The following is a 24,832-nucleotide window of genomic DNA, read 5'->3' on the forward strand; positions in this document are numbered from 1 at the left end:
ATCTTGAACAAAACAAAATAATCAAATTGAAAAGCAATAATTATAAAATACCTGGATTTGCTTTTCCGATTATCCGCGGAGAATACGTTAATCTTGATCTGCAAAGAACAGGTGCACTACCCCAACTCTGCCTACACTTTTGGTGATGGGAACCTCTATCTCAATAATAGAATAATCTGTGTGTAGAGAGGGGGGGACGGCCACCTATTTATAATAGAGGATACTAGATTTTCTACCCATCGTAGAATTCTAGTATTAGGTGAATACCACTTAAGTTTTGATAGGATGTTCACTAACCCATCATATTTGATGCTGGTAACCAATGCCAGACCACTAACATGGTTTACAATTTTATCCTTAATGTTTTGAATAAATTACAATCCAGTATTTATATAAAATTTGTATATGTGAAAAAGCCACAAAATAATTTTGATAACGAAAATAAATAAATAATAAAAAATAATAATTCTAACAGAAGAGTCAACATCATCACAAATCCAACTTTGAAGTACTCCTCATTACAAGAAATGTGGTGTTTTGAATTCAATTCATGCCTCTACACTTGCATAAAAATTTGAAATACCTCAGTGAAAATATCACGTGTAATTCTATAAAAAAGGTTCCTTCAAACTTTTGAAGCGGACTGGCTATTTTAAAATTTTTTTCCCATCATCCCTCCTCTTGTTTAAATAATTCGGTTTGTCCTTTTCAAATGATGGGGCAAGAATTAATTAGTTGTTCAATCAAAAAATGTCGTTAAGTAACACTTGCACAATCAATCAGAATGATTGTAATTGACTGACAGTTGTTTAATCATTGCGGATCATGTTGCAATACCATATAGAAGGGATGAGAAAATTGATAGACGATCTGGATCATTAGTATCGCACTCTGATTGGATGCGGACTATCGGGACCATAGAGTTGCGGGGATCACATTTAAAAGCACCCCAATTCTAACGAAATCACTCAAGAACATTTAACACATGTCATGGGTGCTCTTAGTAAAAGTTGGCCTGGCAATAAAATCTCTCTTTATTTAAAGAAACTTATACGGGTGCAACTTGATCCGGGTTGGTTCATATTAGAGCAAAATCAGAACTGAACCGATCAAGATCGGTTCCATCATATGAGAACCAGAACTGAACCGAACCGATTTGTTTTATAATCGAACCAAGTCAAATCGACCTTACTTCGGTTTGATTCCGTTCGATTCCATGATTTGATCGTAAATCACAGTCGTAGTCGCAGAGAGAGAGAGAGAGGGAACCTATTGCAGGTCGCAGCCATAGAGAGAGAGAGGATCAGCCGCTGGCAGCCGGTCGCATCCGCAGAGAGAGGAGGGTTTGCCGCTCGCAAAGACGATAGAGATAAGGGGTTTTAGGCTTTTAGCCGGTGGCATCCACTGGCGGTTGTCGTAGAGACGAGAGAGACCAATAGAGAGAGACGAGAGTGAGAGAGAGATGAGGGGTTTTAGGCTTTTAACCGGTGGCATCCGCTGGCGGTTGTTGCAGAGACGAGAGAGAAAGAGAGAGACGAGAGCGAGAGAGATAGACGAGAAAGAAAGACGAGAGCTTTTAGCCGGTGGCATCCACTGGCGGTTGTCGCAGAGACGAGAGAGACCAGTAGAGAGAGACAAGAGAGACAAGAGACGAGAGAGACGATAGAGAGAGAGAAAGAGAGAGAGATAGAGAGAGAGAGAGATGAGGGTTTAGTTTTTTATTTACACAAAAAAAAAATCAAATATATATTAAATTAATATTTTATTTTAAATAAATATTGGTTCGATTTTCGATTTGGTTCGATTTTTTATATTGTCTGAACCGAGAATCGAATAGAATTTATTGATTTTTTATTTTTAAAATTCAAAATCGAATCGATATAAATCTAAATCGAATGAAACCAATCCAAATTCCACGATTTGGTTCGATTTTCGATTTGAACCGAATTAAGTTGCACCCCTAAAAACTTATATTGCCGCATCATTTTATTTATAGTACATAATAATTTATGGGATCGTCTCAACCACAAAGCCAGTAAGGCAATCGTCCTAGGCGCATTGATAAATATTTCTTTTTAAGATTTGAATCTTCTAGCAAGATTCAATGTCAACACGTGACAACTTTTTTTTTTCTTTTTTTTTGGTAAGGAGACTAAGTACATTGAACTGCATGTCACGTAAAAAGTTGTTAGGAGTATAAGGGTTATAGCTTCCAGTATAAATTTCAAAATATTGTTTGGGAGATGCACACAGCCAAGAGTCCTGGAAGCTACGACCATGAAATACAGTTTTGAATTGTTGATTTTGACAAATTGTCCTTATAGGTATAAAAACTATAAAATAACATATTTTGATATATGAAGATCATAATATTAAAATAATATTAATTAATAAAAAAATCAACTAATGTATTTTAAACTCCCAGCAAAAAGTGTTATCTAGACACAATTCCCATTCTACAAAAACGAGCAATGTACAATGCGGGAGCCGATCCTCATTAGCTAATGTTCTATTCTAAAGAACTCCATATTGAAGGAAAATAATAACACAATCCTCTTGAATTCATAGTTTAGATGAGATTATTTTAAAAAATTATAAAAAAGACAAATCTTTGTTTTTTTACTTTATTCAATTATTTGAGAATGGACGGTTACTAACTCCTAAATTTAAACGATTCAACCCACAAATATTGATAGGAACCAAAAAGCGCCATATACTAATCTCACTATAGAGGATCTGCTCCCAGAGAAAGTAGCTTTATTAGGAGCCCTATACTATATATTCCTACCAAAAGGTGCCAAGTAGACACAATTCCTATTTTATGGGAAGGAGTCTAAATCTTGATTCTTAAGATTTTTTTTGGTTGAAAGCAAATATTTTTAAGATTCTCACATGGTGGAACCCCAATCGAATTTGGAATTATACAATATATATATATATATAGGGAAATGTTCAGCACCCTAAGTTTTACCACACACTTTAACAAAACGTTTTTTGTCCTACATGGGTTAGAAGTTTTGGAATGAGCTGATTTTTGGTGAGGATGATCTCTATGATTAGAGATCATCCTCCCCAAAAATCAGCCCATTTCGAAATGTTTAGCCCCATGTTTACACGTTGAAAAATCGTGGACCGTCCAATTTTTGTAAATCAATTTGATGGGGTTAGAAAAGTTTTGGAATGAGCTGATTTTTGGTGAGGATGATCTCCTCATCATAGAGATCATCCTCACCAAAAATCAGCTCATTCCGAAACTTCTAACCCATGTAGGACAAAAACGCGTTTGTTAAAGTGTGTGGTAAAACTTAGGGTGCCGAACGGGGGATATATATATATATATATATATATATATATATATATTATATATATATATATATGGGAAATGTTCAGCAACAAACATTTTGACAAACATTTTGGCAAAACATTTTCAAAATATGGGTTAGAGGTTTTGGAATGGGCTGATTTTTGGTGAGGATGATCTCTACGGTGAGGAGATCATCATCACCAAAAATCAGCCCATTCCAAAATCTCTTACCCATCAAAAATGGCTTACAAAAAATGGACGGTCCACGATTTCCCAACTTGTAAACATGGGGTTAGAAGTTTTGGAATGGGCTGATTTTTGATGAGGATGATCTCCTCACCATAGAGATCATGCTCATCAAAAATCAGCCCATTCCAAAACCTCTAACCCATGTTTTGAAAAATGTTTTGCCAAAATGTTTGCCAAAATGTTTGTTGCTGAAAGGGACCCTATATATATATGGGTAGCATTCAATGGCAAACTTTTTAGCAAACTTTTTGGCAAAACATTTTACAAAACATGAGTTAGAGGTTTTGAAATGGGCTGATTTTTGGTGAGGATGATCTCTACGGTGAGGAGATCATCCTCACCAAAAATCAGCCCATTCCAAAACTTCTAACCCATGTTTACAAGCTGAAAAATCGTGGACCGTCCATTTTTTGTAAACTGTTTTTGATGGGGTTAAAGGTTTTGGAATGGGTTGATTTTTGGTGATGATGACCTCCTCACCAAATAGATCATCCTCACCAAAAATCAGCCCATTCCAAAACCTCTAACTCATGTTTTGAAAAATGTTTTGCCAAAAAGTTGGCCATCGAACGCCCCCCTATAAATATATATATATATATATGGGTCCCGTTCGGCACCCTAAGTTTTACCACACACTTTAACAAACGCGTTTTGTCTTACATGGGTTAGAAGTTTCGGAATGAGCTGATTTTTTGTGAGGATGATCTCTATGGTGAGGAGATCATCCTCACCAAAAATCAGCTCATTCCAAAACTTCTAACCCCATCAAAATTGATTTACAAAAAATGGACGGTCCACGATTTTTCAACGTGTAAACATGGGGCTAAACATTTCGGAATGGGCTGATTTTTGGGGAGGATGATCTTCTAATCATAGAAATCATCCTCACCAAAAATCAGCCCATTCCAAAACTTCTAACAAAAAACGTTTGTCAAAGTGTGTGGTAAAACTTAGGGTGCTGAACATTTCCCTATATATATATGGGTCCCGTTCGCCACCCTTAGTTTACCACACACTTTAACAAACGCGTTTTGTCTTACATGGGTTAGAAGTTTCGGAATGAGCTGATTTTTGGTGAGGATGATCTCTATGGTGAGGAGATCATCCTCACCAAAAATCAGCTCATTCCAAAACTTCTAACCCCATCAAAATTGATTTACAAAAATTGGACGGTCCACGATTTTTCAACGTGTAAACATGGGGCTAAACATTTCGGAATGGGCTGATTTTTGGGGAGGATGATCTTCTAATCATAGAGATCATCCTCACCAAAAATCAGCTCATTCCAAAACTTCTAACCCATGTAGGACAAAAAACGTTTGTTAAAATGTGTGGTAAAACTTAGGGTGCTGAACATTTCCCTATATATATATATATATATATATATATATATTATATATATAGAGAGAGAGAGAGAGAGAGAGAGAGAGAGAGAGTGTGTGTGTGTGTCTTACTAAGGCAGTGTTTGTTTGCGCTATTTTCAGTGTTTATTGCTGAAAAAAATTAATTTCAGCACTTTTTATCAAAATAGCTGTGTTTGTTTACTCTATATTTTCAACGCTTATTATTGAAAATAAGTGAAAAAAATTCAACAAGATTTTGATGTTGAAAAAAAGTGCTAAAGCGGTAAGCACTTCGCTTTTTTCGACACGGACAAATATGCCCTTGATTTTTTTTAGCATGGACAAGTATGCCCTCATTCTTAAAAGAATATTACCTCTTATATCCCATGGATAAGTATATAAGCACCCCACAAATTAATAAACCCACACCATGACTAAATTATTTTGTCTTATATGGGTTAAAAGTTTTGGAATGAATTGATTTTTGGTGATGATGATCTCCTCATTAGTATATAAGAACCTCACAAATTAATAAACCCACACCATAGCTAAATTATTGTCTTATATATAGGTTAAAAGTTTTGGAATGAGTTGATTTTTGATGAGGATGATCTCTACAATGAGGAGATCATCCTCACCAAAAATCAGCACATCCTGAAACTTCTAACCCTATCAAAACAAGTTCAAGAACCGTAAATCGTCCCTTTTTTTTTTTTTTGAAAACTATTTTTGACGAGTTATAAGTTTTAAAATGGACTGATTTTTGGTGAGGATGATCTCTAGACCATATAGACCATCCTCACTAAAAATTTGCTCATTCCAAAAACTTTAACCCATATAAAACAAAAAAAATTGGCTATGGTGTGGATTGCCCTTATTAATTCATAGGTTGCTTTTATAATTATACATCCTTCATTTCCATCGAAAATTATTCATCCATTATTAAGTTATTTTAATGTTGATTTCAAATTTTGGTGACTTGTATGACATTATTATTTTTAATTTAAAATTCGTGGGCTTTTATAAATAGAAATTATTATTTATAAATTAAAGATTTGAGTATTATTTATTATTTAAAAATGAATTGTATTTTAATTTTATAAGAAATAATATATTTTATTGTGTTTGATAAGAAATAAGCATTTGAAACATGCAAACAATGTATAATATGATTATAAGGGTAACAAAGACAATTTACCAACTTCAGCAATGTGTAACAAATATGATTCAACATCTAAACAAACAACTTTTTTAGCACTTAAATTCAACGCTTATAAATTTCAGCGCTTAATACTATTAAGCACTTATTTTTTTCAATTTAACAAGCAACACCTAACTTGGTAAGATTTCCACACTTACCATATATGAGCTCACCTTTTACATGCAAAAGTATGATCCTATGCCATGGGGTTATGGAGGACAAAATTCTATCCAACTTTGAAAAAAAAAAATTAATATTGTTTTCCACTATTGAATTTTAGTTTTAAATTTGGTAATCTATTTGAGCTCGATGATCCTTAGTAAGAGTTTAAACATTAATAAGGAAAGTTTTTTTTTTTAATAAAAGTTGCTAGTTTCCAAAAACAAAATCAAAAAATTCTCAAAGCTGTAAAAACTTCAAGGTTCTTTTCTTTTTTAAGTTGTTTTAAGGCCCTTCCCTTCGAATATTAAAAGATTAAAAAAAAATAAAAAATAAAAAACTCGAAGATTAAAAAGGCCTCGTTTAGAGTTTTAGCCTTAGCTCCCAACTTGCATGTATGGTACGCCAACTTTTACTTGTACAGAGTCGGCATCTTGCAAAGGAGCTCAAGATATAACTTTTTTGAGTGATCATCATGAGACACAATACAATGAACCACCCACCACAAGAGCATCACTCAAGTCCTACCTAAGAGAGACTAGTGTCTTCTTGTGCGTGCGCACGGCACGTCACGTAGTATTCCAGGCTGCACAATGGTTACATGCATCACTGAATATAGGTTAAAAAAAAAAAAAGAATACGGACATATAACGTATAGTAAGGCTGAGTGAAGAGGATTTCGTTTTCAATACAAGGATGCCTTGATTCTTTCTATGAAAATGCAAGCAACAAATAAATACAGCCAACTGGAGTTGATAAAGCTAAATAATCTAAAAATAATTTACTACATTCATACATTCAACAGTGATGATATATGTATATGTCCCCATTCTCTGATGTTATAACCTGACTGATTCCCTTTATCCGATAATTAAGTTACTAAACTGGTTGGAATTGGAAGTTGGAGGTAACAACTTCATGTCAGAGCATTCCCCTATAGGCTACAGGAACCACACGAAAAGAAATGTTAGCCAACTCTGAAATTCAAGATAGTAGGAATTGCTTGTTATGAAATAGGTTAAGCCAATTGGTCTTCTCCACAGTAACAAAGTTGGGGTTAGGGAATGATTCGAAAAGAGAGCTTCAGAAAAAGTTGGCAAAAGTGGAAAAAGTCATGAAAACATCGGATAAATTAAAAAAATAAAACTAATCTAATTTTTGTTAAGTATAAAAAAAATGTAAAAGATATGTATTTCATATATTAAATGATAAAATAACATTTAAAAAATGCTATAAAAAAAACTAATCTATGATTTTTTTTTTTTTTCAAAAAAAAATTTGTCCATTTGATTTTTACAGAAGCTTCATGATTTTTGGTAAAAAGAAATAAATGTGATTTAATCAGCAACTATTAAAATCATGATTTAATCACGATTTTTGTCACTATGGTCTTCCCAGAGTAGAGTTTTCTCACCTAGAAGAAAAATGGTAGCAGCACCTGAAGCCCACCTCTATATTTTGTAGAATTCCTTCCAGACCTAAAATTCTACAAGAAAGAAAAGAGAGTACAAATAATACTACAAGTAGTAAAAATATGTTAAAAATAAAAGACTAATTGAACAAGTAGGATGGCTTCAGACTGTCTAAATTACATACCTGTGAGCAAATATTGTAGTTCTACATGAATGAATATATATTATCTAATATCTAGTTATTGTGTCAATCGTTTTGAACTCTGCAAAGATGCCTTTATCTGATCTATAAAAAGGCCGCCAGCATTAGAATCCGAGTGATATCTCAAAGATTTCTGAGGCACCCACATTTTAGTATCACGATACCCAGCCAATGTTGATATACAATCTCGAATCTGCAACTGGAAAGAATCCAAGAACAGAGAAACTAAGCAAAGGAACAGCTTTTCTGTCAAGAGAATCAGTACTTCACAAGAGCAGGTAATGAAGCATGAAGTTCGGCCAAGCATTGATAAATCCAATTGAGGAGTTGTTCTCTTGGTAGCTCCAGAAGAAGTTCTGCCTGTCATACAAGACAGCAAAAAACAGCAAGGAACATAAGATCATCCTATATAGCTTTCTAGTTTTATTTATTTTTAATTCTTTTTGGAGGGAGAGCTGGTCATTTGTTTATAGGTGATGACAGGTCTTGAATCCCCCATCTGTGGTTAACTAATCCCACCAAAGAGATGTTGAAGTTGAAAAATTAACCCAATTCAATGATCACAACTATATGATTCAGAAAATTTTCTTATTTCATGTTTAGGACCAAAATATTGGATCGCTTTCTGGCATCAATGAAACTAAGACGTGTGTGTGAGCATCAGAAACTGATACAAATGTCACACATTGAACCCACTAACCCCAATATGACAACATGCCCACAAATATGAATCATTTGTTGAAAGAGAACATTTAAATACTTCTGGTTAAAGATAAACATATCAGGCAATAGAATACTATAAAGATAAGTTAATATAAATTAAAATCATATATACCGTTGAAACTTGAAATAGATACCTTAATTTGGTTCTCCTCAAAAACCAGAGAATTCCGGTGAACATCGGATGTCATCGACTCTGTCATCAGCTTGAAAACTTTCTTACTCATGTTTGTTTCCATACCAACCATCTTGCCTGAAGCATATATTCTAGTAATTCCAAGATCTGCTGCCATCCTCCTCACATAAAGCTTCTTTAATAGTATCTCCATGGAGCGTGGTTCTTTTCCATATTGGCGTCGCAGATTCTCTGTAAATTGCATTAAACTCCACGTGCCTTTTTCAGCGGCTTTCTCAGCCTCATCAATTATTTCCATGGGGTTCTCCAGATAATTTATGTACTCAGAAGGGAGATGAGGGGTAATATTTATATCAAGCTGGCAATAGAAAAATAAATAAACAGAAAAAAGATGGTCATTATTCAAAATACATAGTAACTGGATTTCGGAAGCCCATCATAAATGTACAAAGTTGTAGACTAAGGTAAATTTACAGTTTTACTATTATAAGCCAGGGTTACCTAATTCGTTATTAAAGTACCAAACCAGTTCCCAGTGCAGTTCGCTCTTGGTTTGTACAATGCAGAGAACCTATCGAACCTCATCATTTTACGTTGGAAAATGCTTAACTCACTTCCACTGCCATGTCAGCGTAGTGTTGACCGCAGCGTGGAAGGAAGTCAGTTTAGAACAACTCACATCTCCCTCCACATATTTATTGTATTCAAGATGTCCCCATCAATTTTCAAATTGATAGCCTACCCCTTTGACCTTAGTCTTTATTAATTGGCTAATAGAAAAAGACCAAGTACCCTCATCTTCAACCTTTAAATAATAAAAAAACTGATTTTTTTTCTTCCCAAAATCTACCAACTTCAACATCTTTTTACCCCTACTACAACCTTCAAATACCCTCCTCTTTGTATACCCCCACGTTTCATTATTGACTGGCAAACCACAAACCCTGATTCGAACTGAGCGAAGCCATTAATCAGGTAACATAGTTATAAACAGCTCAAATTGTCCATAAACAGAACCTCAGTGCACGTGGTGGTGGCATACATGCTGGTGACCGGACCCACCATTCAACGGATCCCACCTAAGAGAGTGCCCAAGTCAAACTCATTGATTCGAGGTTTGCTTTACATCTGAATATATAGACATTTTTATCGCCTATATTAGCTAAGAGTTCCTTTGACTGTCCAAAAGAATGTGGTACACCAGATTGGTTACATTCATTTGGTTGGGTTGATTAATTCCTTGAGAAAACTCATCTCCTAGGTGGGACCCATCAGGTTTGAACCTTATTCACGTAACATGCACCCTGTATTCGGTATATAGATTTAATTACTATGTATATCATCAAAACATAGATTTGCATGTAAGACTTTTTCAGATATGGAAAACACCTGTACATTCTGATAAGGAACCGAGGTTAGCCGATGATCTTCAACCTGGGGAATCAAACAGATCGAAACTAAAGCCTTAAAAGTTGTATAAATTAAAAAGCTGCATCAAGTCCAGCTATCTTCATCTTAAAGAAGTAGAGTTTTTCTTTTTAAAGTGCTGAAGCAGAAACTAGGGACATACAGTTGGTAATATATCAATCCATGAGACTATCCTCAGTTGAACAAAACAAAAGATGGAATTATGTACAATGAAAGATTAAGTTGAGAAGAGTTGGTGATAACTGTATTCATGTTTATGTATGTGAATAACAAGAAAGAAAGGCTCAGAGAACAGAGAATTTGGGCCTAACTTCCAGTATAGAGAAGATAAATTGAAATGGAATCACAACGGAGAACATACCTTGGACAAGCTCTCAAAAAGCATTTCAAAGAAAAGATCAATTCCTACATTTCCCACATCCCCGGTCTGCTGCTCACCAAAGATATTCCCAAATCCTCTTATACTCATATCCCTCTCTGCAAGTTGGAAACCTTGGCCAAGATCGCGGCATTCTTCAAGAGCTGCAAGCCTTTCCTAAAGTTCAACCACAAATAGTCATTGTACTTCAAGCCATAAAAATTATAGTCCAAATGAGTGCATTAGATCACAGCCTAGAAAACTCTGAAGAACTGATGCAAGAGAGAAAGTTGAGAAAATGAATTATAAATGATATTTGGTACATCAAAGTGGCCTACTTAGTTGACAATCAACAGCTAAGGGGAAGGTGATATAAAGGACACACCAATGCTTGATCAGACAGGAGCGACTTATCGGGGTAAAATAAGTGTGCATAAGCTTCCTTATCTGCTCGTCCCACTCTTCCACGCAGCTATTAGAATAATAGAAGTTCAAATACAATGATTAATAGTCCTGTATAAAATCCATGCAGCAACATAAAAGAGAACATAGATCAATTTAACAGCATTAAGTGAAGAAGACTGAAAATCTCATTTATTTCTATTATGAATTGAACATGAATAGTAGAGGAGCATTAAAATTTTCCGTATGTATCAATGGAATTATCCCTAAAAAACATACAAGTGTGTACAACATAATAAATCAACAACTACCTCCTTAACACTACCTCTCAAGCTTTAAAACGTGATTTGTGCATTCAAAGCTCGTTTGAAAGAGCTATCTTTCCTTTGGTAAGTCCTCAAGGAGAATGCTTCACCGGGTAAAATATCAAGAGCTTATTATTATTATTTTTATTACTAGGAATGTATATATATATTTTTTTAGGAGGGAAGCATGGAGGGGATTCAGATTTCCCATTGTGCAAGGAAAGAAAATCTAGTAAGAGAGAGGTCACTAGACACAACAAACAAAAACAAAGCAAGCTATTTCTCCTTTGATACAATATCCTCCCAGTTCTGTCTTGTGAAGTTGTAGTCTATCTCAATCTTGCTTTTCATCTTCCGATATATATTTTATTTAAACCTGCTTTGAACTTATGATTTTGGTTATTAACAAAGATAAATGCTGAATGTAAGGGTGCTCTGTTAAATGACTATTTTTTATTCCACCGAAGAAAGAAAGCCCATACATGAGGCAGGTGTCAAACAAGGAGGTTCAGTCTCTCCTTTTTGGCAATTGTACTACTGACACTACCATTTCTTGTTGGAACTAAGGTTCCTCCAACCAACAGATTTGCCGGCACTTTCACAACTATGAGTTAAACTCTAACCTACAAAATATTTTGATCTAACTAACTACTAATTATACATATACAATAGAAACAGAAGAAGCACCAAAACCTGATATAACTGTGCCAAGCCAAATTGATGAACATCTTGGATTATAATAGTATTAGCATTTTGAATGTCAAGCCCACTTTCTACAATGTTTGTGCATATAAGGATCTTAATTTCTCCTTGTGCAAAATTCTCCATAGTTTCTTCAAGCTGCTTCGAGTATTGCTGCAGAAAAAGATAAATTCATGTAATCTTAATATAGTCAGTACCAGATTATCTGTGAACAATCAGCAACACAGTGAAGTATACTAATAAAAATGTTACCTTGAGACAAGATTTTAAACCTTCATCAAATCTACTTACCTTATATGTGGTGGGTTACGTATACTAATATCTATTTTATTTGATCATGTTACTTTTGATCGAATCGTTATGGGACTTTTGATCGAATGTCTCACAAAACATGTTCACAGTTGCCCTATATATCTGCATTTCATGTGGACTAAATATATCTTATTTTACAGGGAGAACATTTTTATGTTTAAAAAAAAAAAAAACTCAATAGTGTTAATTATGAGAGCAATGAGACATTTGTCCGTGACTACTATAATAATTTATACATGTGTATAACAAGCGACTCCCACCTCTATGGGAATTGAACAACAAAATGCAAGAGTTAAGAGTTGTGGACAATTCCCAGCAGAATTCCTGGGCCCAACCAAACACTGGAGTTGATTTCAGGATTTGCAACCAACTCCAACTCCGAGTAACTGCCACTTCCAAAAACACTCCCAATAAATAAGAACTATTTGTAAGTTATTTCATGTGTGAAGGCATACCATTGCAGTAAAATTGAAGAGTAGTTACATACAAAATCATACAACAATTTACACATGATAGATGCTTCAATTGCAAAATGGTCATATAAAATATCTTTGGAAACCAACAACGAAAATGTAAGGTTTGCTGGTCTATTAGCATTTATAAACATTGTTTTCTTTTGACATTGCCAACCACTAGCTCTGACAACTCTAGGTAACATATATGTTATTACAAATGTCATTCTAATTTTGACAAAGAGGATCGACAATTATTTTTACACAAAAAAGAAGAAGAAAGACAGCAGGATATTTAATGGAATTCTACAATGGTGAATAAAAGTAGATAGTACCTTTCCATGCGCGATCGCTATTTCAACATTTGGAAATGACATCTCAAGAAATTCCTTTACTTCTTTGAGACCTGCCGCATTAGAATGGCAGAGAGCAATATCAACTAGCCAAAGCATTAAACAACTACACTTAAATATTTTGTGAAACCCAACTAAAAATGGTAGAAGGCAAGGTATTGAAGACCATGATTATTTCTAATGAATACAAGAAGCTCCAGAAATATTATTGCTTTAGTCCTTACAGATGATGAGATAACAAGGAAAAGCACTACAAAAGAGTAAATCCAACTCTTGAACCCATGGACCCAGGCCAGGTCCAGGCCTTGTCTCTCCCCCATGTGACAAAGTTTACTAGGCTTTACCTCATGTATTCACTCACAAGCCTAGTCTCCATGATGCCTTGGCTTGTCCCAAACAACAAGCATTAACTATTAAATTTAAATTCACCATTTTTTGGTTTGCAACACCTCCCTCATCTTCTAATAAACAAGTAACACCTTGAACTCCAATAGTTCAGATTTTAGATCACATGCCCGTTATTCTATTTCCCATACAAAAAGTAACAGATATCCAATCATGAATAATAATGTAAAAGGTCAAAAAGTGATAGAGATCCAATCATGAATAATAATGTAAAAGGTCGATCAGGGCCTAGAAAGTCATCTTTAAGGCCTGATTTACAGACTTTAAGAAGAATTATTTGATAATTCCCCCTAAATTGACCTAATACATTGCATAGTCCTTAATTATTGATTATTTTGTGTTAATCTTGATTTGGGCCTAATTTTAGTTATTTATTTTTTATAGGTCAAAGATATGACAGTCAACTCAACGAATCAGGAAACTTTCGCACGTTAACTACAATACAAAGTCTAGGTTAAAGGCCCAGCCCAACTTTTAGGCCCTTTTGGCCCACATTTACCGTGCCACAGTGAATTTCCCACACAGCACAACAAAGACAGAAAAGCAATTATTGAGTTGGCACCGACTTGCTTGTTACGCAATGAATTAGGGTTTGTTACGTTGAAGATATGCGAAGATATTGGAAACTTAGAGATAACCCTAATTATCTCTATAAATAGATACCAAATTAGAGCCAGAAGGGATCTTCTCTTAACTTTTTCTTTAGTTTTCTTCTTCTGTAATTTCTCTATTTTCTCTTCAAGCTTTTTAAGCTTCGTAATCATAAGGAGCAGACAGCCAGTTTTCAAATCAAGATTAATAAGAAGCATCGTTTCTCTTCCTTTCTCTTGTTTTCTCTTTAATTTTACGCTTTTCATTAACTTGCAATGATCTGTGGCTAGACCCTCCATTACAGATGTTGAGGCAGCTAGGAGTAAGATACTCATATTTGGATGATTTGTGTTTTGTGTTGTTTATGTTTAATGTTTCACATGTGATCACTTTTTAGTAGTTAATCATTAAAATTACTTTGCGTTACCTTAGTTTTGATGGTTTAGATTTAGATTAGTTCAAGTTAAATCATGTTTTATTAATAGTAATTAAAGGTAGTTCTTATGATTTTGTCTGTCTAAGATTAATTACAAATTTCAGGTTTATATTTGTGTTTTTTATAAAATTCATCTTCCGATCCAATAACATTAGATTGTTGATTGGATCAAGATAAAAAGGACCAAACACAGACAATCTGATAAGATTGATTGTTCTTGGTGGATTTGACCGATCTAAGTCTTTTAACATTGATGATTCCATCTTTTACTATTTTCAATTGTTTTGATCATTATAAATCGGTTTAATTGGTTTCTTTATCTCCTCTTGTTTTAAGTCAGAAATCTAAATCTACGCTGTCTCTGTGAATCGACCCTTGCTTGCCAAGGTTTTATTTTTATTTGTTCTGTGTTATTCTATTCGATAATCTACGACGAACAAAGGTTGTGGCAGAGCAACAACAATATATTTTAATATGCCTATGGAAACAATTTGATCAAACAAAAAATGTTTAAACATTGCACAGGATGAAGACATGTCTATGCAAAAAAAAAAAAAAAAAACAAACAAGTATACCTTTGATACGAGGCAAAACATAGAAAACTTGGCCACCACGATCCAACTCAAACTTGACGGCTAATAAGCTTTTTTCCTCACTATATGCTGAAAGATGAGTTTTTATAGGAACTCTTTCCGGTGGTGGGGTCGAAATTAAACTGAAATGTAAATAAAAGAATTTTTATGGGAACGTCAAAATTTAACAAACTGAGCCATTAGGCTGAATGCATTCTTTAATAGGGTGATGTTCATTGATTCTTACATAAATCAATGGAATTTTCATCCTATACACATTATTTTCATTGATTAAAATATGTCAGGCAGCTCAATTCCTTTGATATCGGCATGAATGAGAAATAAAACAATAATCTCATACTACCAAAGATAAAGCAACTTAAGAAACAAGAACAGAAAACTTCACATTCAAATCCATGACAAGTTAATACCTAGCGTCACGAAACCCGGTCAATGCTAAGTAAAGAGTTCGTGGTATAGGTGTTGCAGAAAGAGTGAGGACATCAACTGAAGTTTTGAATGAAGCTATTTTCTCCTTTTGTTTGACGCCAAACCTCTGTTAAAAAAACAAGAACACATGGAAGCCAAGAGTTCTTCAAAGAGTTACGTAAAACAACAGAAAGCTTTAAAAACAAGATCGAAGGATATCTAAGGAATTAAATATTTCAACCTCTAGATTTCTTCTGTTTCTTTCTTCATTTTGCTTTAATAAGTCCTACTTTTTCATTGGATGTCATTATTTTAAGGTTTCATTTTTCCAGTGAATAATGGATTCTATTGATGATAAAGGAAGAGAAAAATAAAATCTTGTCATATAACATCAATGTACAAATATGGACATTTTAATAGGCATAGACTGCTCCATAAACATTTAACTTATGTGTCATCTTCCTTAACAGGAGTACAACACTAATTTTGTTGATGAAATTATCAACCATTGATTAAGATAAGATTTTCAGCTTGGTTTGAAAGTTAGACAATACTTCAAAAATATAGTTGAGGGAATCATATAAAAACAAAAAATAAAAATAAACTGCTTGAAGTATTTTAACAGTTAAAAAAAAAAGGACAAATTTATAAGCAAACATGCAGAATCAGCTAAAATTGTTCATATAGAAGTATTAGATGCTTGTTTAAAGGCCCTCTAAGCAAAGATAACCAATAAACTAATTTGATCAATGAATAGAATTAATGTTAAGCCAACTCCATATGATAAAAATTCATCAATGTGTTAGGCAACTCTATTGCTAAATGTAAAAAATGCATAGCCAATCCAACTCTGAAACTCTTACATTTCATTATAAATTTCAATCACCAAATTTTGAACAAAGCACACATCCTATGTCAATTTCTCCTATCTTAGTACTGTTGTTCCCATTAATAAAATTATCAATGATCAAAAATCGTTTCTTTCAATTACCCAAGAAACTAAGCAAGTGAAAATGCAACACACATGGGGAGGTTCATGTCATACAAAAGCAATGCAGAACTAGAGGGACACCTGTTCCTCATCAACAACAAGTAGGCCAAGATTGTTATAGACCACCCGATTCCCAAGAAGTGCATGTGTCCCAACAATGATATCCAAATTCCCGTTTTTAATCATTGAAAGATACTCCTCTTTCTCTGCCTTGGTCTGCATATTGCAAAAGGTTAAATGTCAAATATGTGTATACATATACCAAGTGGGTAAAAATGAGAAAAGATTCAAGCATATCACCACTGTGGAAGAAATAATTTCCATTACTTAATTAATTTATATTTCCTAACTAGAGACTTAAATATTCTCAAAAATCATGATATACAACTTTCCTATTTTAATGACGTCCAAAAATGATTCGGTGTATCTCATGTACATTTAATCAAGCACCTCTATAATCTAAGAAACAACATCCATCATAACAGCCAGTTAAGATTTTTATAACATCACCATTATTAAAGCCTATTCCAAAAATTTGGGGTCAGCTGGAGGAACCAGTTCCTCCATTCAATTCTGTCAAAAGCCATATCTTCTGCTAATTTTAGAACCTCAGGATGAAGCAAACAAGAATGAGTCTTCTCTATTGAGTGTAAGCATTAGTTCAAAATGCCAATATAATATAGGTTATCTAACCGAAAGATGGTTATCGGTTCAAGGATGCAAGGTGACCTTGCATCACATTGGACCGATGAGGAGTACATAAGTTAAAGAAAAAAACTATTGAAGGACCATTACCTACCCTAAAAACACATGGAGGCAAACACGGCAATTATAGGAAGGCTTATAAGCCAATATCTCCATGTATTATTATTAGCATATTACTTAATAAAATGATACAACAAAATAACGTTTTATGAAAATAGGATTGGATTTAGTTAGGATAGTTAGCATAGTTATGTATAGGTAACTACTTGCACTTATTAATATTTCTCTATTTAATGGAATCCCACTAAAACCAAATCATCCAGTTACTTCAGATTATTCAAAAGTCTAACATAGCATCCAAGCCATTGATCGTCTAACCAAGCTCTAAGACCTAGGTGTCCACTGGCAGATGGGCATCACTACCCGTCTGGCCAAAATATACTCTTTCTGTTCAATATTGTGATCCTGATGGACCCCTACACCACCTCTGCCTCATTTACTTTCACCCAAGCCATATATCCTCATTGATCATTTTCTTCATCATTCATATGCAATGCCTGTGCTGATGGGAACTACCAATGATTGCCTGCTCATGTCCATTTTCTAAATCACCCACGAACACAAAAACCACACACTAGCCGTAGCCCACGACCCCTTTAAGTTTGGTTCTTGGCTTCAGAAGTAGTTTCCTATTAACCAAAGATCCTAAACAACTTGTTTCCTTTGAACGGTTTTCCAGTTCAATTGATTCCGACTAATGAATTTGGTTGAACATTGAAGAAGATAACCCCCTTCCCCCAAAAAAACAAAAGAAAGTTCTATTGTGAGCAAGTGAACCTTTTCCTATTTCATCCCATTACAATATTAGAGCCCAAAGTCCAACCCACTATGACAATAGTCCAAAAAAGCCCATGTGATTAAGCTCAGTTCTCTCCTCTGTTTTGTTTGTGTAAGAAAAATACCAAAAACTTAAAATAAATAAAAAACCATTTCTTATGAGTATCAAATAGCCTAAGCCTCATCAACCAATGTTAAGCCCACAATGATGCCTATCTTGAGTCCATGTTAAGGCCCGATAGGGGCCATGGGCGATGCTTGACCCCACGCTAGAGTCAAAATAAAGCAAATTTGCGTCCAGTAGAGACCATTTGATCATAGGATCATTTTCGGATTAAAAATCCAATAAGTTTCAGTCCTAGCCTAAATTGATCATGGCCCAATCACGTCACATTTGAGTTGAGCATATTGCTCTTCCTCCTCTTCAACACATGTGGGCATATCATCTCTCTCTCTCTCCCAGGCAAACAATTTGAATGCAACTCTTCACTTTCATCAACATACATTTGGCAATCACTCTTCAACAGACAGGCGGTGACCTCAAACAAGTATGTCAGACATTTCTGACAACCCTCAACAATTTAATCAATCACACCAAAAGGTGTAACCAAATATACGTTCCTTATTTAAAAAAAATGTGACTGAGGGAGGATATTAATATATTACTTATTATAATAAGATATCAAATCATGTTTTATGAAAAATAAGATGAAGTATTTAGGGTAGATGAGATAGTTATACATATGGTTATATACCAACTTGCACTTATTTACACCCCCCCCCCCCCCCCCTTTAATGGAATGGAATTTCACCGAAACCAAATCATCCGGTTATTTCAGATTATCCATAAATGATAAATGTCAACATAAGTAGAAATCATATCAAAATACATTAAGACTATAAAAGCACTAGCTAAACAACACCAAAAGCAACAAAATAAAGATTATGATTTTCTCCCAATAGCAGTGCTGTTTGTCCAATGTGCTTATTCAACTAAAAAATTTAAAAACAACACAAAACAAGATGAAAATGCCCAGTCATTTCAGGCCTCGGTGGAATGGGACCTTAGAACTGTCCATGGTAACAGGTGGAATAGCAGAAAAGGCAATTTTAGTAGAAAAATAAAGATGTCTGCACCCATCACCTCTAGTTTTCACTAGAACTTGGTTTCAATATTACTAGTGCAGAAAGACTAGAAACACACTTTATCAAATGTAATTTATTCTGAGTGCATACTTCACACAAATTGAATTTAATAAGAGCTGATGACAGAAAGTAGAGGCCAGAATTGCTTTCCAGATTCTAGATGGTCTGTCTATCTTGCATCGGCGAGTCACCATCGCCCTCAAAGCCTACAGTGAAAGCTTTCCAGCAAGACGAACTCTCCGATAGTTTTGAAGCTTCAATCCTAATTGATGCCTCTAATTCGATGAGCTGGCCTTTAAAAAGCAAAGTACTTCCGACAAAGGAGGTTGGTTTCAGAACTAGAAGCCGCATTATAGATGTTGATTTCATGCTGCTAAGGAAGCCTGGTCTTTCGTGTAAGCTTAGGTACAAAAACTATGCCCTTGAGCTGGTTTAGGGGACTTACCGCTCCAAGTCGGGATAGGAAAAGAAAAACAGATACCAATTTATTGGTGGAATGCAAAGATATCATGTGAAAGACATTTATAAAATGATGACAAAATACTTATCAAACAAAAGCAAAGATGATGAAATCTTAGCATATGGTGAATCTTAAAAGATAAACTTTACATACCTGAAACCTGCTTAAAAGTCCAACATTGATATGAGGATACTGAGAAAAGCGCTCAGAAACAACATCAAAATGTTGTTTTGCTAGAACAATTGTTGGCGCTAGAACCATAGCTTGTTTCCCTGCTGAAACAACACAAAAGATAGCACGAAGGGCAACTTCAGTTTTACCAAACCCAACATCTCCACAAATCAATCTGTCCATTGGGGTTTCCCTCTCAGTCAGATCCTTTTCAACATCAATGAAAGCCTGAAAAATGAAAAGTAAAATGATGCATAATGTAATGGGTACATAATCATCAAGAAATGAAAACATGAAAGATTTTAATCTGTTCTATCATACTTAAAAGGCACCTGTTTTTGATCTGGAGTGGGCTCATAAGGAAACCGTGAAATGAATTCAGCCATGGCTGGTGTTCTTGGGTATGGGGGCCTCTTCTGTTTCAGTCTATGTAAATACAACTCCATTAAATCAACAACCATCTTTTGAATTGCAATCTTCCCTTTTATCCTTCTCCTCTCCCATACACTAGTGTCACTTAATTTGCTCAATGTCCGAGGTTTTTTGGTTTCATTTGGACTGTAAAATATATGAATGAAAATTGAAGTCACATCAAAAAGAAATTAAAAGAACAAATATTATACGTATGTGTCACGATTCTCTCTAAAGGTAATATCGATCATATAATCTCTAACACATATGAGGGAAAGCGGACCCTTAGTGATGTGTATTATTTTAGCCACTTTTTCCATAAATGCCCCTATAATATTAACTCATGATCATTCCATCATTTTGGGGTAGTTAGTTTTGTAATTTATGCAGTGCACTTTATGGACATGACTTGAGTTACCCCAATTTACAAACACCTCCCATGTATCTCATCTCTTAAAAAGTAGTTTGGCCTTTTTTACTTTTGTTCAAAATTTTCAAAATACCATAACTTTCCATCAATATGTTGGTTCGCAATAAATTGGTACAAAGATAATATTTTTATGTAAGGGTGTGGTTGATTACCCATGGAAAATGGTATTTTCCATTGTTTGATTGGGTTTTTTTAATGGAAAATGAAAATCCACCTAATCTTAAAATCTAGTAAAGGTTGGATTTCATTTTCCCACCTACACCCATGGGAAAATGAAATCCACCCTAAAATTATCCCCAAATCACAAACCTCAATCTTCTCCATCCAATTCTTCTTCTTCCCTACCACCACCATTGCCCCTGTCAATGATTGCAGTCACCAGTAAGCTTCTCTCTCTCTCTTCCTTCTTCTTCTGATTTTTTTTTTAAGTATAATTTTTTTATTAAAAATGATAAAAACTAGGGGTTGAGATGGCCCCTAAACAAGGAAAGCAAGAAGAACAAAGAACAAAGAGAAGAAAAAGAAGAGCAAAACAAAACCCCAACCGCACTACACTCTACAAAGCTCATCCAACTTGAAAACAAAACATTCAAATAACACCCCCTGAAAATCTAGGCAAAGTCTACTCCAAAATAACAATAATCCCACAATGTCTAGAGTCACCTCCTGTAGAGATTTTTCCTCTACCTGGAAATCCCTTTTGTTTCTCTCTTTCCAAAGCCCCAAACCCACCGTGAGAGGGAGAATAGCCCACAAGTATTTTTTCTAGTTGAAGAACACATTTTGAGTCCAACAGAGGAAAATGGATAAAACAGACTTAGGAAACAGCAATTCCAACTGAAACAAAAGAAAAAGGAAGTAAGACCAAATACAAGAAGAAAATGGGCAGTGCAAGGGAATGTGGTTTCCAGCTTCTCCATCTCTTTTACAGAGGAAACAAAAAAAGTTGGGTTTAAGAGGCCCGTCTTTATCAAATTATCTAGAATTAGAATTTTGTCAAGGGAAGCCAACCAAATGAAGAAAGCAACTTTGGACGAGACTAGAGGTTACCAGATTGCATACTCCGGAAAAACAAGATGGAACGTGGGAAGCAACAACTTGTTAAAAGTAACAAACAAAAAATCTTTTCTTTACTCTCTATCCACCCCATTTGAACTTCCTCGTTTTCAACAAAGTGCAGATGTAAAATGAGATCTAGGAGAGAAGCCACCTCATTGATTTTTCAGTCATTAAAAAGTCCCCTAAAGATCAAGTCCCATCGTGCCCATTGCGAACTAGACAATCTTGCACCAGTGAATTATTTTTCAAAGACACTTCAAAGAGGGAAGGAAATTGAGTTGAAAGGGTCAAATTGCCACACCATTTGTCCTCCCAAAATCTCACCTTATCTCCTTTGGCCACCTTGAACCTTATCGCCTAAATGAAATGTTGAGAAATTTTCAAAATCCCTTTCCACACAATGCAGCAATAGGAAGTCTTTGCCTCTCTTCTCTCCCACCCAGAGTTTTTCTCCCCATACTTCACTTTGATAACTCTTCTCTACAAGCTCTTTCTCTCATCTCCAAAACATCACAATCATTTTCCCAAAAGGGCTTTGTTCGTTCCCTCTAATCCCCAAGCTGCCATTCTTTTTGGGGAGCAGATAAGTTGCCATTTGACCAAGTGGGACTCCTTATTCCCATCCTTATCATTCCATAGGAAATCCCTCATTAGTTTCTCTAGTTTGGCCTCAACCAGCATCTGAATCAAGAATAATGAAAATAAATAGATTGGAATGCTAGCAAGAGTTATTTTAAATGTTACCAAACAAGGAAATCTTCTTGTTTTTTCCCTTGCATTCTTCCTAAATGCATTCAAACACCAAACTTCTTTTTTCCACTCTACCCATTTTCCATACCAATTTTCCTATGGATTTGGAATTAAATGGAAAAGTAATTTCCATGCAATCAAACAGACCCTAAATGAAAATATGTCATGAAAAATTCATATAATACCCTTAGAAACTTGATTTTTTTTTGCAACTGATAATGATGTATACAAAAGCAATATTTCATTCTACCTACCCATTTACCTTTCTAATAAATTTTCTATTACTTTTATGCAAAAAATTCTTATTATTTGGAAAATTTCTATCAGTCAAAGGTACTAAGCAATGTCTGACTTAAGTCATACAAGCATCACATGTGCATTCCCCTGGTAACAAATCAACAACACAAAACCACACTTGTAAGATGCATAACAAGCAGAGAGGTTCTGAGAACCTTCTTCAAAACTAAAATTTCCCCCAAGGATATGAGCAAGATGTAGCTTGAGTCAATTCTACACTATTCTAAATCCCATAAAGTAAGAACATCGTTAAAAACATTAATTTATAATAATAATTAAAAAATCGATGTCGAAAGGGTAAAAAAAAACTCACAGACTGTAGCGATAAAGCATACGAGATGCTTGTTTAACAGGAAGTTTCGCCATTCCATCAGCATACTCTATAAACACATACTCAATTGGATCAGAAGAATCCTTGGGAACATCGAATTTAATCCCAACAAACCTCCCAATTCCCACCTTCTTATGCACCACATAATCTCCCGAGCGAAGCGTGTAAGGATCAACTTTGTAACTGAACCCCTCACCGTCTCCTCTATCACCCTTCAATTTCTGCAATCCCCTCTGCTGCTGCTCCTTCACCAATTGAATATACTTCTCCGCTTCCTCCGAATCCATGACAGTTCTCGAACCTTCTCTCTTCCCATGATCACGACGAATCCTCTCGTTCAAATTTGATATCGCATCTGGCTCGGATTCGAGATTCTCTCTTCTATTCGCCACTTTCGCCCCTCTGGAGACGGAAATACCTTCCGTGTAAACAGCATTGGTCCGTAAAGAAATTTGTTTCTTTCTGTATTGATAAGGACACTTGACTGTGAAGAATCTCCAAACCCTAGAAGATGAGCTGAGCATGAAGAAGAGGGAAAGTGAAGTGTCGTGTTCGGATATTGAGATTGGGAGCAGAGAAGCTTTAGTGGCCGCCATTCGTGAGATTAATTAGAGGTGCAAAGGAGCTAAAAGATGGTTGAGGAACAGAGCTCCGCCATTAAAGTCTGGTTTTTGGAGCTCGTATGAACAGTAGAAATGGGTTCCAAAAGGTTTTTTTGGGATAACAAAGGAACTAAATTTGTGGAGTTATTTTGATAGGAAATACATCTCGCGGGAAAGATATTTGCAAATTTGGACATGAAAGGGCATTTTAAGTTTTTAACAGACGGCTGTGGGCGCTCTTCCTTAGATTTAGGCGGTTTTTATCCAAATCAGAGTTATTGTTACCAACACACTGATCCTTTTACTCGTCCTTTGGCACAATCTTTATAGACTCGGGATCCTATACGGTGTCCTGTTTCGAAACATAGGAATGATGTCTACGTGGCATATTTTGATTGAATTTTAAGTCACCTCAGACTCTTAACTAAGCTTTTCACGCAGTTGAATGTGTTCATTATCCAACCAAATTATGCCACATAGACACTGTTTTGTATGCATGGAACAGGACACCGTTCTCTTCTTTATTTATACTCACGTACTCGGGTCAATTTGCCACTGGGTAGTGTTGATAAAGTACTTAGAGTCAAAATAATTATCTTTTGGGGGACGCTATTTGCACAGGCCAAAAATACCCACTTATTCAATATTCACATTTAAATATTAAACCTGATTCTTTAAGCACACACCTTATAAATTACCGAATGAAATTAATGTTTATTTTCTATGCACCCCCACTCACCAAACATTTACACAAAACCTTAAAACCACTAAAATCACAAAGTTTCTCATCTCTCTCTTCTCTTCCAATCTTTTGTCTCTCATCGTCACGATTACCATACCTCACAATGTTAATTTATAGTTTTTCTCAATGTTAAACGATCATTTAATTATTATTTTTTTCTCTTTGAAATCTCTAGATCTAGATGTATAATGGTGTTGTAAATTACTTGATTAAGATATCTAAATGGTGTATTCAAAGGTGCTTGTTGAATTTTTGTTGGATTCATTGCGCTATATGATATATTCACTGTTTTTTATTTGTTTGGTAGTCCAGTGTCAAACTATATATTACACCTTCGGTAGGTACCTATCGAGTGGTTGTTAAATGTTTTGGCATGTGTATACCATGTGTTTGTTAAAATGCTCGGGTATGTGCATACCAAAATTTTGT

General features: G+C 35.0%; 1 protein-coding gene across 1 annotated transcript; it reads right to left on the reverse strand.

Annotated features, from left to right (window-relative positions):
* Nucleotides 1-6,904: 6,904 nt before the first annotated feature.
* LOC147398300 (DEAD/DEAH box helicase) lies at nt 6,905-23,934 on the reverse strand. The gene is made up of 15 exons (XM_086447458.1): nt 23,042-23,934; nt 20,114-20,339; nt 19,764-20,009; nt 16,544-16,678; nt 15,474-15,598; nt 15,046-15,185; nt 13,021-13,091; nt 11,913-12,074; nt 10,898-10,984; nt 10,516-10,689; nt 10,116-10,160; nt 8,728-9,084; nt 7,853-8,230; nt 7,671-7,742; nt 6,905-7,197 (listed from the first exon to the last, which is right to left on the reverse strand). Exons 1-13 carry the CDS (start codon nt 23,653-23,655, stop codon nt 8,129-8,131), a joined length of 2,484 nt encoding a protein of 827 aa, XP_086303584.1. The 5' UTR covers nt 23,656-23,934; the 3' UTR covers nt 6,905-7,197; nt 7,671-7,742; nt 7,853-8,128.
* Nucleotides 23,935-24,832: the final 898 nt, after the last annotated feature.

Source organism: Akebia trifoliata, chromosome 7 (assembly GCF_017979445.1).
Source record: "Akebia trifoliata isolate Shusen 1 chromosome 7, ASM1797944v1, whole genome shotgun sequence".
Taxonomy (NCBI): Eukaryota; Viridiplantae; Streptophyta; class Magnoliopsida; order Ranunculales; family Lardizabalaceae; genus Akebia; species Akebia trifoliata.